The 13,587-nt window shown below is 40.6% G+C and overlaps 1 protein-coding gene across 1 annotated transcript in view; it reads right to left on the bottom strand.

Annotated features, from left to right (window-relative positions):
- The window catches only part of LOC131943302 (beta-1,4-galactosyltransferase galt-1), a 38,657-nt gene that overhangs the window by 7,071 nt on the left and 17,999 nt on the right, over positions 1-13,587 (bottom strand). The window contains exons 2-4 of the mRNA XM_059303334.1: positions 13,384-13,587; positions 12,197-12,312; positions 9,951-10,144 (exon numbers count right to left, since the gene is read on the bottom strand). The exon at positions 13,384-13,587 is cut by the window's right edge and continues 37 nt beyond it. Of these exons, the coding sequence (XP_059159317.1) occupies positions 9,951-10,144; positions 12,197-12,312; positions 13,384-13,498 (425 nt within the window). The 5' untranslated portion in view covers positions 13,499-13,587. The remainder of the gene's footprint in view (positions 1-9,950; positions 10,145-12,196; positions 12,313-13,383) is intronic.

The raw sequence follows: 13,587 nt of genomic DNA, 5'->3' as shown, positions 1-13,587 counted from the left end.
CTGACCAAAAAGATGGAGCTGAAAAAGTATATACTTGGTGTGGGAGTGGTGAGACGCTGTGTGGGGGAAAGTTATGTTATAGCTATGTTATAGGCCAACACGACGGTTGTTTACTTTATTATTCTACCCATAAATGTCTCCTACATAGAATTGTTGCTTAAATATGTTCACACAAATGGCTGACACTTGCTTCCATGAAAACAGAATAAAAGACTTGCAATTGTTTCCATTGAAGATACTTCTCGCGATATTTAAGCATACTAAACCAATGTGATTCCAAATTTAGTTTAAAAATGAGAACATTTTGTTCTACCCCACGGTGTATAGGTTTTATTGAATGATGGGGTGCTTGAAAATTTTATAATATGAGGGGATTTGGTTCATGCACCGTAACATAGCATCATAACTGTTCATAGCTTAGGGGTGTAGCATCATAATGGGGTGGGGTGGGTAAAAGTCAACTGGAATCGAATCAGACAGCAGAAAGGAAATTTTGCTACCAGTTATTCGATAAAGTCGGGGACCTGAAAAATCGGGGACCCTAGGGTGCTGCCGAGTCAGCCCCCATTGGAATCAGTCAGTGCCTTGGGGTTCAATAAAAGACAAACTTCCGACTTGAGAGGTTGCACTGGTCAACCCACACAGGAATCAATGGAGCACGTGGTTTAAATAGGTCGTTATTTATTTATAGCTCAATAAAATCTCGCACTCTGCATTGTGGGTAAGGGGGGGGGGGGGAGGTTGTCGGTGGTAGCTGACCCATCAGACAGACATTTAGCACCCTTTCAGTCTTCTTAGTGTACTCACGTTAGGTTTTTGTATGACGGGAATTTTAGATAACGCATTAATGGGTTTTGAATGAGGGAATTACTAGATTCATCTTTGTTATGCTCCATCTTTGTAAGGTTCCATCTTTGTAAGGTTCCAACTTTAGCTCCAACTTTTAGCTCCAACTTTTAGCTCGATCTTTGTTAGCTCCAACCAGCTCCCATTTTTTTTTTTAAAACCACCTGTAGAGCGGCCGCCGTTATTTATGACATCAAGACACGACATTCGATTACTTGTCTAGCCAGGCGAGAAGTATCGATCCTTACGAGTACGTCAACACAAGGATCGACAACTAAGGGGGGATCAAGCGAAGACAAGAAGGCAGGTAACTCGGGTTGGTACAGGCTTTTACTTCCTGGGTTATTCTTGGCACGTAGCGAGTTGCTTCCCTTTAGTTTAACACTGGTCGCAATAATACAGAAATAAATCGTAAAAACACACTATAAATGTATCTAATGCTACAACAATATATCATGATGCTACAGTAACAGGTCGTAGTCACAGTATTAAGTCCTGATTTCAAAGTAGTATGAAGTAATGTCTCAGTAATATCTCATTATGTCACAGTAATACATCGTTATGGTACATCAGATTTATTTCTAATTTGTTAAGACTAGTACTCACATATACAATTATCATTTTTTTTAATATAAAAGAAACCCCCTCCCTCCCCCTATATTAAAATAACCCCCTCCCTCCCCCTACATTAAAATAACCCCTCCCTCCCCCTGTCTTAAAGTACCCATCCCTTCACTGTATAAAAGTAACCCCCTCCCTCCCCTGTATTAAAGTGACCCCCTCCCTCCCCTGTCATAAATAACCCCCATCCCCCTGTATTAAAAAAGTCCCCTCCCTCCCCTGCCTTAAAGTACCCATCCCTCTCCCTGTATTAATGGAGCCTCCCCCCACACCTTCAACACAAATTATCCCCCCCCCTTTACACCCCTCCCCCCTTCAATTTCTGCTCGAGATCGACATATTCATAACCAAAGATTATAAATACACTCACATTTTACATATAAGCGTATGAATGCGTCAGTAAAGTAAAATTATTTCAGCTAATTTAACGGTAACCCATTTTAAAAATTTAATGATGTCAATATACCGATTTAACCAAATATTTATAAAAGAATTAAAAAAAAAACGTTCTGTACATTTCAAGATTATAAATTACAATTATTGTTTTTTTACTATTTTTTAATCCTCGAAGACTCTCTTGAATTAGAATGAAATATTTAGTCAAAAAACTACAATCAACGAATGGATTTCCATCAAACTAAAAATCTCCATAACATGTTGCACTGTTTTTCAAAACAGACGGCTAGAGAGCCCATCCCAGGGGGGGTTACCGGACTTGGATCTTTCTGCATCATTTCCCCTGGAACTTTCTTTTTGCTTCGGATATCCGGATTCTGAGGCAGCCATTTTTAAAATTGGAACAAAAAGTCAATCAGTAAAGTGGATTGTCACAGACTAATCGGATTAGTGATGGATGGCTAAACGGATTAGTGATGGATGGCTTAATCCAGGTTTAGGTTTGTTCAATGGCTTCCATCCTGTTTGTTCACGTCATTAGCCCGACCTGGGCGGTCTTCTCACGTGCTGATGTGTGGGTGTACCACACGCTAACGTGTGGGTGTACCACACGCTGACGTGTGGGTGTACCACACGCTGACGTGTGGGTGTACCACACGCTGACGTGTGGGTGTACCACACGCAGACGTGTGGGTATACCACACGCAGACGAGTACACACAGACAGACGAACATACACATATACACTGCGATATGCGCCCAATAGATTATCTGGTATTAAGGGAATAATAAATACTGACACACAAGTAATTCACACTTAAACACATACACACACACATCCATCTCTTCTCTCCCTCCCTCTCTCTTTCTTGTACATACATACATACACATACATCCACTCACACATACGCTGAAGACACGGGGAGGTTTGTCTACATGTGGCTTTAAGTTGATCTGGATAGCTCTTTTTCATATGGCGTCACATAATTATATTGTGAAAAGGGGGAGGGATTGGTTGGTGGGCTCGTATACGTCAGATGCAGTGAGAGGACCCCAGTGAGAGGACCCCAGTGAGAGGACCCCAGTGAGAGGACCCCAGTGAGGGGACCCCAGTGAGGGGACCCCATTAAGAGGACATTAGAGAGAGGACCCCAGTGAGAGGACCCCAGTGAGGGGACCCCATTAAGAGGACATTAGAGAGAGGACCCCAGTGAGAGGACCCCAGTAGGATAACCCCAGTGGGAAGACCCCAATAAGGGGAATTAGTGAGAAGACCCAAATGAGATGACCACAGTGGGAGGACATTAGTGAGAGGACCCGAGTGAGAAAATCCCAGTAAGGTGACACTAGTGAGAGGACTCAAAAAGATGACATTCATTAGCCGAGGTATTAATTACTGAATGACGTAGGTAAAATATTTGTCGCGACAAGTTTTGTGTAATTTAATCATGGCAAAGAAATTGAGACAGTGTAGTTATGTGATGTTGAGGTGAGATGTTGTAGTTGTGTGATGTTGATGTGAGATGTTGTGGTTGTGTGATGATGACGTTGTGTGATGTTGTTGTAAAATGTCGTAGTTGTGTGATGTAGATGTGTGATGTAGTTGTGTGATGTAGTTGTGTGATGTTGTTGTGTGATGCATTTGTGTTATGTAGTTGTGTGATGTAGTTGTGTGATGTATATGCGAGATACTGTTTTGTGATGATGTAGTTGTGAAATGTTGTGTGATGTTGTTTTGTGATGCTGGTGTGTGATGCTGTTGTGTGATGATTTTGTGTGATGTTGTTGTTGTGTGATGTTGTTGTGTGATGTTGTTGTTGTGTGATGTTGTTGTTGTGTGATGTTGTTGTGTGATGTTGTTGTTGTGTGATGTTGTTGTGTGATGTTGTTGTTGTGTGATGTTGTTGTGTGATGTTGTTGTTGTGTGATGTTGTTGTTTGATGTTGTTGTTGTGTGATGTTGTTGTGTGATGTTGTTGTTGTGTGATGTTGTTGTGTGATGTTGTTGTTGTGTGATGCTGTTGTGTGATGTTGTTGTTGTGTGATGTTGTGTGATGAAGTGGCCTCAGTTACCCTTGTTGCACTGGGTGAAGATCAAGTTTTATAAAAGGTTTGGCATGTCGCACCTTTCATGTTCACCGTTTCAACCATTGACTTTAATTCACACCTTTCAAAATAATAATAATAAAAAACCACCTTACCATCGATTTAAATTCACGCCCCTTAAAAAATACAATAAAATACCACCTTACCCTCGATTAAAATTCACACTTTTAAAAAAAATCACCGCACCAACTATCGACTAAAATCTCCTCCACTGAAAAAAAAAAGAAAAGCTAGCAATCAAATCACTACGGTACCAAGGATGATAAATTATTCAAATAACCATCATCTAAAAATAAACAAAGCTACCAACCAATCACTACACTACCACAGCTGATAAATTATTCACGTGACACTCATCTAAAACTAAACAAAGCTACCAACCAATCACTACACTACCACGGCTGATAAATTATTCAAGTGACCCTCATCTAAAACTAAACAAAGCTACACACCAAATCACTACACTACCACAGCTGATAAATTATTCACGTGACCTACCTAAAGATGTGAACCGATAAAAAACATTCAGCCCCGCCCATCCATTCAACAAACCCCTCACCCGTCACGTGATGGCATTAACAAGTGACGTCACACAACCTTGATCAACACGATAAGAAGCGATATGTAAGACGTCCTTAGATAAGAAGCGACATGTAAGACGTCCTTAGACTGCTCATTAAGTCACGGGAATATAATGAGGCGGAATTAAATATAATTAGAGGATTGTGTTTTTTTAAATTCACGTAGAGGTGGGTTTTACTTGAATGTCATGTTAGTGAAATGATTCAAGCAACGACATTGTAGGTTTCAGGAGATGTAGGTCTGCGTGTGTGAATAGTTGTGTACAGTGTTTCTTTCAAACTTTTTAGCAACACAAATCACAACCACATCATCAGCAACACAAATCACAACCACATCATCAGCAACACAAATCACAACCACATCATCAGCAACACAAATCACAACCACATCATCAGCAACACAAATCACAACCACATCAGCAGCACGAACCTCAACCACATACAACAGCAACATAAACTACAGTTGCATCACCAGCAACAAAAATCACAACCACACCACCTCCAACATAAACCACCACCACATAATCAGCTACACGAGTCCCTACCACATACAACAGCAACATAAACTACAACCACACCACCTAAAACACACAAACGCAAGCAAACACGTCATTAAGAAAAGTTCACCACTTATCTTAATCTCTTCACCATGATAACACAGAAAAGTTCATTAGGTCGACGAAATGTGTTGCGACCAATACTTTATCGCCGTCATTCAGTAACCGATACATTGGCTTATAAATCTTACATTTTAAGATAGTCAGTTCTTCGAATTGCTCCCTCCCCCCATTTTATTCTACCAGCTGACGTCCACCCATGTGGTTTCTCACTGGGGTCTTTCCACTGGGTTTCTCCCACTGGAACCTCCCATTGGGGTCCTCTCACTGGGGTCCTCTCACTGGGGTCGTCCCATTGGGGTCCTCCAACTGGGGTCGTCCCATTGGGGTCCTCCCATGGGGTTTCTCACTGGGGTCCTCCCACTGGTGTCACTGCGTCAGCCGTAGACCAAACCATCAACCTATCCCCTCCTGCCCTCCCCACTTTTCACTTCTTCAAGGTGTGTACACGTTGCCCAACGATACCGTGCTATTATTTACACACATATTTACCTTCCATCCACTTACACATCTCTTACACATCCCTTACAGACCCCGTATACATCCCTTACACCAAGAAACAGATGGGGAACAAGCCCGGCCAATACATTGGGCCTACCCACCTAGAAGACACGATTTGAACAGAACACCAAACACAAAATAAAAGACCGGATCAATTCGACGTTTGAGTTTCAAGCGACTGCCTTCAGTTCAGAGCTTGGGCAGGTTATCAAAGTACAGTCTCATTAGAGAGGTCATTTAAACGGAAAAAATATCGGTCTCATTAGAGGGGTCACGTAAATTGAGGGGGGGGGGGATATCTCTGTCTCATTAGAGGTTTTACGTACATGGAGGAAGAGGTATATTTCCATTAGAGGGGTCACGTAAATTGGGGGTGGGGGGGGGGGGTATCTCACTGTATCGGAGGGGTCACGTAAATATCATTAGAGGTTTCATGTAAATGTATGGGGGGGGGGGGATAACTCGTCTCATTAAAGGTTTCACGTACATTGAGAGTGGGTAATCGCATAAGAGGAGTCACGTAAATGGATGAGGGGGAGGGGGGTATCTCATAGTCTCATTAGAGTTTTCACTTAATTGTGGCAAGCTCCTCACTGTACCAGTCAACTGATCCGGCATGTTTTACCGAAACAAAACCTCCCCACAGCTCGCCAAATGTGCCAGTTGACTTAAGTCAGACCAAAACATAAGGGAAGTTCAATCACAAAATAATGCCAAAGCAATCTATAAGGAAAGTTTCAATCACAAAATAATGCCAACAGCAATCTATAAGGGAAGTTTCAATCACAAAATAATGCCAACAGCAATCTAAAAGGGAAGTTTCAATCACAAAATAATGCCAACAGCAATCTATAAGGGAAGTTTCAATCACAAAATAATGCCAACAGCAATCTAAAAGGGAAGTTTCAATCACAAAATAATGCCAAAGCAATCTATAAGGAAAGTTTCAATCACAAAATAATGCCAACAGTAACTATAAGGAAAGTTTCAATCACAAAATAATGCCAACAGCAATCTATAAGGAAAGTTTCAATCACAAAATACTGCCAACAGCAATCTATAAGGAAACGATGAAACAAAAGACGGGGCCTTGGTAATGTTGTGTGGACGGACGGGTCCACTAAAACAATTGGCCTAATTAAATTAATCGATCGCCCAGTGGCAAAGTCCCGGAAGAAAGTGCACAGGGCAAGTTGAGCTCAGAGCTCAGGGCAAGTTGAGCTCAGAACTCAGGGCAAGATGAGCTCAGAACTCAGGGATTCGTTTTTTTATGAAGGGAAATTTCAGTATGGGCATCAGAAAGATTTGTTTTTCTAATTTTGTTTTAATGCTGGAGTGTAAAAAGTGCGATTGGTGACTAGAATATAAACTAGAACCAGCGGAGTTAACTCTACTAGAACCAGGGGAGTTAACTCTACCAGAACCAGGGGAGTTAACTCTACTAGAACTAGGGTAGTTAACTCTACCACAACCAGGGGAGTTAACTCTACTAGAACCAGGGGAGTTAACTCTACCACAACCAGGGGAGTTAACTCTACTAGAACTAGGGTAGTTAACTCTACCACAACCAGGGGAGTTAACTCTACCACAACCATGGGAGTTAACTCTACCACAACCAGGGGAGTTAACTCTACCACAACCAGGGGAGTTAACTCTACTAGAACCAGGGGAGCAATATTTCGCGAGTCAGGTTATTTAAAACTCAGGATCATTTATTCGATTAGATCAATAAATATTATCTACTGACGAAAGCGATGGTTAAAAAAGTGGATTTAACCTTAAGCCTCCTTCACATCTCGATAAAACATCAATTTTATATTCAATACACCATTACTTTAATTGTTGCACTCAACATGCAACTTGAGGTGAATGTTTTATGTTTCCTCAGGCTTAAGCTGACAGATGTTGTTTTGTTGAGTACAATGATGACTAGTGTTGTGGACATTTAGTGTACTGAGATAAGGCCTTGACATTTTGTGTTGTGAGATAAGATCTTGACATTTTGTGTTGTGAGATAAGTGAATGGACATTTTGTGTAGTGAGATAAGTGAATGGACATTTTGTGTAGTGAGATAAGTGAATGGACATTTTGTGTAGTGAGATAAGTGAATGGACATTTTGTGTAGTGAGATAAGTGAATGGACATTTTGTGTAGTGAGATAAGCGAATGAACATTTTGTGTAGTGAGATAAGTGAATGGACATTTTGCGTACTGAGATAAGACCTTGATATTTTGTGTAGTGAGATAAGTGAATTGACATTTTGTGTAGTGAGATAAGTGAATGGACATTTTGTGTAGTGAGATAAGACCTTGATATTTTGTGTAGTGAGATAAGTGAATTGACATTTTGTGTAGTGAGATAAGTGAATGGACATTTTGTGTAGTGAGATAAGTGAATGGACATTTTGTGTAGTGAGATAAGTGAATGAACATTTTGTGTAGTGAGATAAGTGAATGGACATTTTGTGTACTGAGATAAGACCTTGATATTTTGTGTACTGAGATAAGTGAATGAACATTTTGTGTAGTGAGATAAGTGAATGGACATTTTGTGTAGTGAGATATGTACAGGGACATTTTGTGTAGTGAGATAAGTGAATGGACATTTTGTGTAGTGAGATAAGACCTGGACATTTTGTGTAGTGAGGTAAGTGAATGGACATTTTGTGTAGTGAGATAAGTGAATGGACATTTTGTGTAGTGAGATAAGTGAATGGACATTTTGTGTACTGAGATAAGACCTTGACATTTTGTGTACTGAGATAAGTGAATGAACATTTTGTGTAGTGAGATAAGTGAATGGACATTTTGTGTAGTGAGATATGTACAGGGACATTTTGTGTAGTGAGATAAGTGAATGGACATTTTGTGTAGTGAGATAAGACCTTGATATTTTGTGTAGTGAGATAAGTGAATTGACATTTTGTGTAGTGAGATAAGTGAATGGACATTTTGTGTAGTGAGATAAGTGAATGGACATTTTGTGTAGTGAGATAAGTGAATGAACATTTTGTGTAGTGAGATAAGTGAATGGACATTTTGTGTACTGAGATAAGACCTTGATATTTTGTGTACTGAGATAAGTGAATGAACATTTTGTGTAGTGAGATAAGTGAATGGACATTTTGTGTAGTGAGATATGTACAGGGACATTTTGTGTAGTGAGATAAGTGAATGGACATTTTGTGTAGTGAGATAAGACCTGGACATTTTGTGTAGTGAGGTAAGTGAATGGACATTTTGTGTAGTGAGATAAGTGAATGGACATTTTGTGTAGTGAGATAAGTGAATGGACATTTTGTGTACTGAGATAAGACCTTGACATTTTGTGTACTGAGATAAGTGAATGAACATTTTGTGTAGTGAGATAAGTGAATGGACATTTTGTGTAGTGAGATATGTACAGGGACATTTTGTGTAGTGAGATAAGTGAATGGACATTTTGTGTAGTGAGATAAGACCTGGACATTTTGTGTAGTGAGGTAGTGGCTAGTTCCTGCAGGATAAACTTGGATTCATTGTCTTATCTTTTAATCCAGTTCATTCCTGAGATACGGGCTACGGGTAAGGTTTGTTTATTTTCGAGATAAATCCTGGGATTAAGATTAGTTTGGTTAATTCCTGTGATTTAGTGTTGAAAGAAAAGCAGGCTGAAATCTGAGTCAACGACCTAATCAGATCAACGACCTATATGACGCTCAACAAAGTGACACGTAATACTTAATTATGTTAGAGGAAATCCCGTCCACCATTACAATTAAGAGGCGGAAGTGTTGATTAGATCCTCAAGTTAATACAGAACTTTCCAGAACAGTCCGGCTACCAATGTATTTATAGCAAGGCTCATGGTTTATGAATAGAGGTCTCTGAGCAAATATTGAACGTTTAAAATATCGATACCGCTTGGCTTTATGTGACTATTTAAGATATCGATATTGATGTGCATCGATCACTTTAAAATATCGATAACGAAGTCTTCGAGTATTTTAAAATCTCGATGCTTGATGTTTTTCGAATACTTTAATATATCAATACCGATATTCTCCGATTACTATCGATGCCGATGCGTTTCAATTACTATAAAATATCAATAATGATGTTTTTCGATTAAAAAAAAAAATATCGATACCGATGTTCTTCGATTACTTAAAAATATCGATGACATTGAGATTCGATTACTTTAAAATATCAATACCTATGTTCTTCGATTACTTTAAAATATCGATACCGATGAGATTCGCCCGTGCAAAAATGAGCTGCAGTATGTCACGAGAGAGACTGACCTTCTAGAATGATCCTCAGGAATGTAAGACACCTTGGCATCCACCGTGACCAGCGGATCACCCGTGACGTCATCGTACCACAATTGACAGGTCAAGCGAATACCCACGTTGAGCTCCACCAGGCCAATGACCTTGACCTGGTTCTCTAGGTAAAAGGCCGAGTAGACGAGAATCTTGGGAGTTCCCGGCACGTGCTGGAGGGGGAAAGGGGGGGGGGAGAGAAAAAACATCAGATCAATACATCCCATCGCTTAGATGAATCGGTATTAGGGCGGTGATCTCTTTCCTTCACGGTCGATTCTCTATCCATCAATAGCTATTTTAAATGTGGGGTCACGTGATTCTTTTGCTAGTTAAGATTATTGGTGTATTATATAGGCCTTAACAGATTTTTTTCTTACTATTTGACATTTTTTTGTCAATGCAACGAGACAGGTTTTTTTTTTAAAGATCAGTCGAAAAAATACGAACTTGGTCTAGTTTGTTAGCGATAAACCATAATACATAGGGCTAGAGTGTGTGATAGAGTTAGGACTGTAGTGAGGTTATTTAATCAGGGTGGGGTGGAGGGGGGTGGGGTAGATTGTAAAACTTTTTAAAAATCGACTCAGTCAATGTTGCTACATTATTTGAAGGAACAAAAAAATGTGTTCGTGCCAATATAACAGCAACATATTCAGTACATTAAAACTATTTTTGTAGTTCGTGTATTGAAGTTATGATGTTTGATTGAACATTGAGACCTTTTTGTAAGAAACCATATTGCTGTGGGGCATTTATTTATGTTATCAGCCTTTTTGCCGGATTTGTAATTTTCGTTTAGCTTTTTTACCTTATTGTCATTAAATACGTCAAATACATCTATAAGTAGGTGGCTAATCTTAGTTTAAGCCACCTTCTCCCCGTTTTCATTACACAAACATAAGCTACGCATGGAAGAATTTGGTCATTGCACTCCCGACATTCACCTATGATAAAAAGTGTCCCCTCTTCCCTAAAGGAGAGAGGCCCTCACCCCTCACATAGCGATTGTAGGAAAAAAAGTCACAGGAAAAAAAAACACAGGAAAAAAAAACACAGAAAAAAAGTCACAGGAAAAAAAGTCACAGGAAAAAAAGTCACAGGAAAAAAAGTCACAAATATATATTTGGATGATATTTGTTAATACTTTTATGTATTAAACATTTAGAGAGTGCAAATTAACTTAGGATTAATTAAATGTAATGTAATGTGTGTAGGCTGTATACGCATAGGAATTTTTATAATTCATCTAAAAATATTTATTATGAAGTATGTAGATTGTAGTTATGTTAAACTTAAGATTGGAGCATTCTATTACATGCTACTAAAGTCCACGGTTTTCATCGAGTTTTTTTTAAATACCAATATTAAATTACCGTGAAATGGTAAGTTCATCTCACTTGCTGCCCTCAACTCATGGCAACAATAGTTATGTTTAGTTCAACCACCTTTACTGCCCACATTTATCACGCTCATTACATAACAAAACTGAGGATCAAAACAGAAAGCCGACAAGGTTCAAAGGCTGTCTTTGACGCGTAACGTCAACAACACAAAATATGTTCGGATAATGCCTACTGAGGAGAGGCCGACCAGAGAATAGCCTACGGCAAAATTTGCCTAAATTTCTTTTATAATTAACTTTTCTACCGCGTTTAACTAAAAACGTAACAAGTTGAGATTGTTGTGTAAATTATCTTAGAGTATGTTTACTTACAATTGTTATAAATCATAATGCTTTTAACGTATATAAATAATTTATGCTATCAAAAGCTACAACCCACAACAATAAACATACAAAATTTTACAATTCTTAACAAATTAATAAAAAGATTTCTAAAAAGATTTGTGTGACTTTTTTTCTGTGACTTTATTTCTGTGACTTTTTTTCCGATAAAATTTTTCCACTGTGACTTTTTTTCTGTGACTTTTTTTCCTAGCAAAAACTGTGACTTTTTTTCTGTGTTTTTTTTTCCTGTGACTTTTTTTCCACATAGCTACGCCCCCATAAGGGTGGGAGGCCCTCACATAGCTACGCCCCCATAAGGGTGGGAGGCCCTCACATAGCTACACCCCTATCAGGGCGGGAGGCGCCCCACCCCTCACATAGCTCCACCCCCTGTTGTCCCACCTGCTCCCACTCACCTGAAACCCACCCCCTGTTTTCCCACCTGCCCCCACTCACCTGAAACCCACCCCCTGTTTTCCCACCTGCCCCCACTCACCTGAAAGCCGACCCTGACGTCAGCTTTAGACAAGCTAAGACCCGGGCACGTGATGCTGGAGTTGAAGCTGCTGCTCTTTCCTTTCTCGTATCGGGGGATGGCCAGTGGACCGGAGGCTGGGGACAAAGGGAGGAATCAATGACGTCACCAGCAGACACGTGACGTCACCCTCAGACATGTCAAGTCACCCTAAGACACGTGACGTCACCCTCAGACAGGTCAAGTCACCCTCAGACACGTGACGTCACCCTCAGACAGGTCAAGTCACCCTCAGACACGTGACGTCCCCCTCAGACATGTGACGTCACCCTCAGACACGTGACGTCACCCTCAGACATGTGACGTCACCTACAGACGTCAAGTCACCCACAAAATGAGTGACACTTCTGTTTATTTTCTATTTAGACATAGCTTAGACATGACATACACACGCTAGCTCACCACTGCTAGATCTGTGCACTCAATAGCTGTGGGCCCTATATGTTAAATGTCAACCTTTAAATGTGTTTATCAGAGGTGTCACGCCGTTATTACAGTCGTGTGACGTGACGCCGTTATTACAGTCGTGTGACGTGACGCCGTTATTACAGTCGTGTCACGCCGTTATAACAGTCGTGTGACGTGACGCCGTTATAACAGTCGTGTGACGTGACGCCGTTATAACAGTCGTGTGACGTGACGCCGTTATTACAGTCGTGTGACGCTGGAATGATCAAAAACTCAAGCTGCAGTTAGTAAATCAGTCAATGTCATAGATTTTTCACACTTTCAATGATTGAGTTGTCGAAATTTTGTTACAATGTTATTATGACGAGTATAGTTTTCACTCGTAAGGTTCAAGAAAAAGGATTAGAACTCGTGACTTTCGTGAAACGGTCCCACATTGTTGGTACAAGGCAGTAGTTTAATATCATGAACAAAGACCACAGAGGCGTAGCGAGGAGGGGGGTGGGGGGGGGGGTACATATGTCCCCGGGCGCCGACCCTGGGGGTGCCAAAATGGGTTGAAAAAAAATTAAAAGCTCATTTTAGCTGCAGTTTTGCATTATAAATATAAAAAATATATGCGAGGGGGGCGCCAAATTGAAATTTTGTCCCCGGACACCGGGAAGGATCGCTACGCCTCTGCAAGGACCCCATCTGCCGTGAGTGTCCTACACATGTATAAAAATAGACAATGTACTCACGGGCCATGTACGTCCCCGCACGTGGGGAGTGGATGAAGACGAAGACGTTGATGCAGACGATGAAGACGACCGTGACCGTCGTCCACCGGACCAGTTTGGACAGGTTACATCTCATTTTCCCGCGCTATGACGTCACTTCCTGGCTGGACTCGCCGGGACGGTCAACACGTGTGAAGGCTAAATCTGCTCACTGCCCCAGGGGTG

Source organism: Physella acuta, unplaced genomic scaffold (genome assembly GCF_028476545.2).
Source record: "Physella acuta isolate Inbredline_101_S28 unplaced genomic scaffold, ASM2847654v3 ptg000451l, whole genome shotgun sequence".
Classification (NCBI taxonomy): Eukaryota; Metazoa; Mollusca; class Gastropoda; family Physidae; genus Physella; species Physella acuta.
This window is presented reverse-complemented; position numbering and strand designations above follow the sequence as displayed.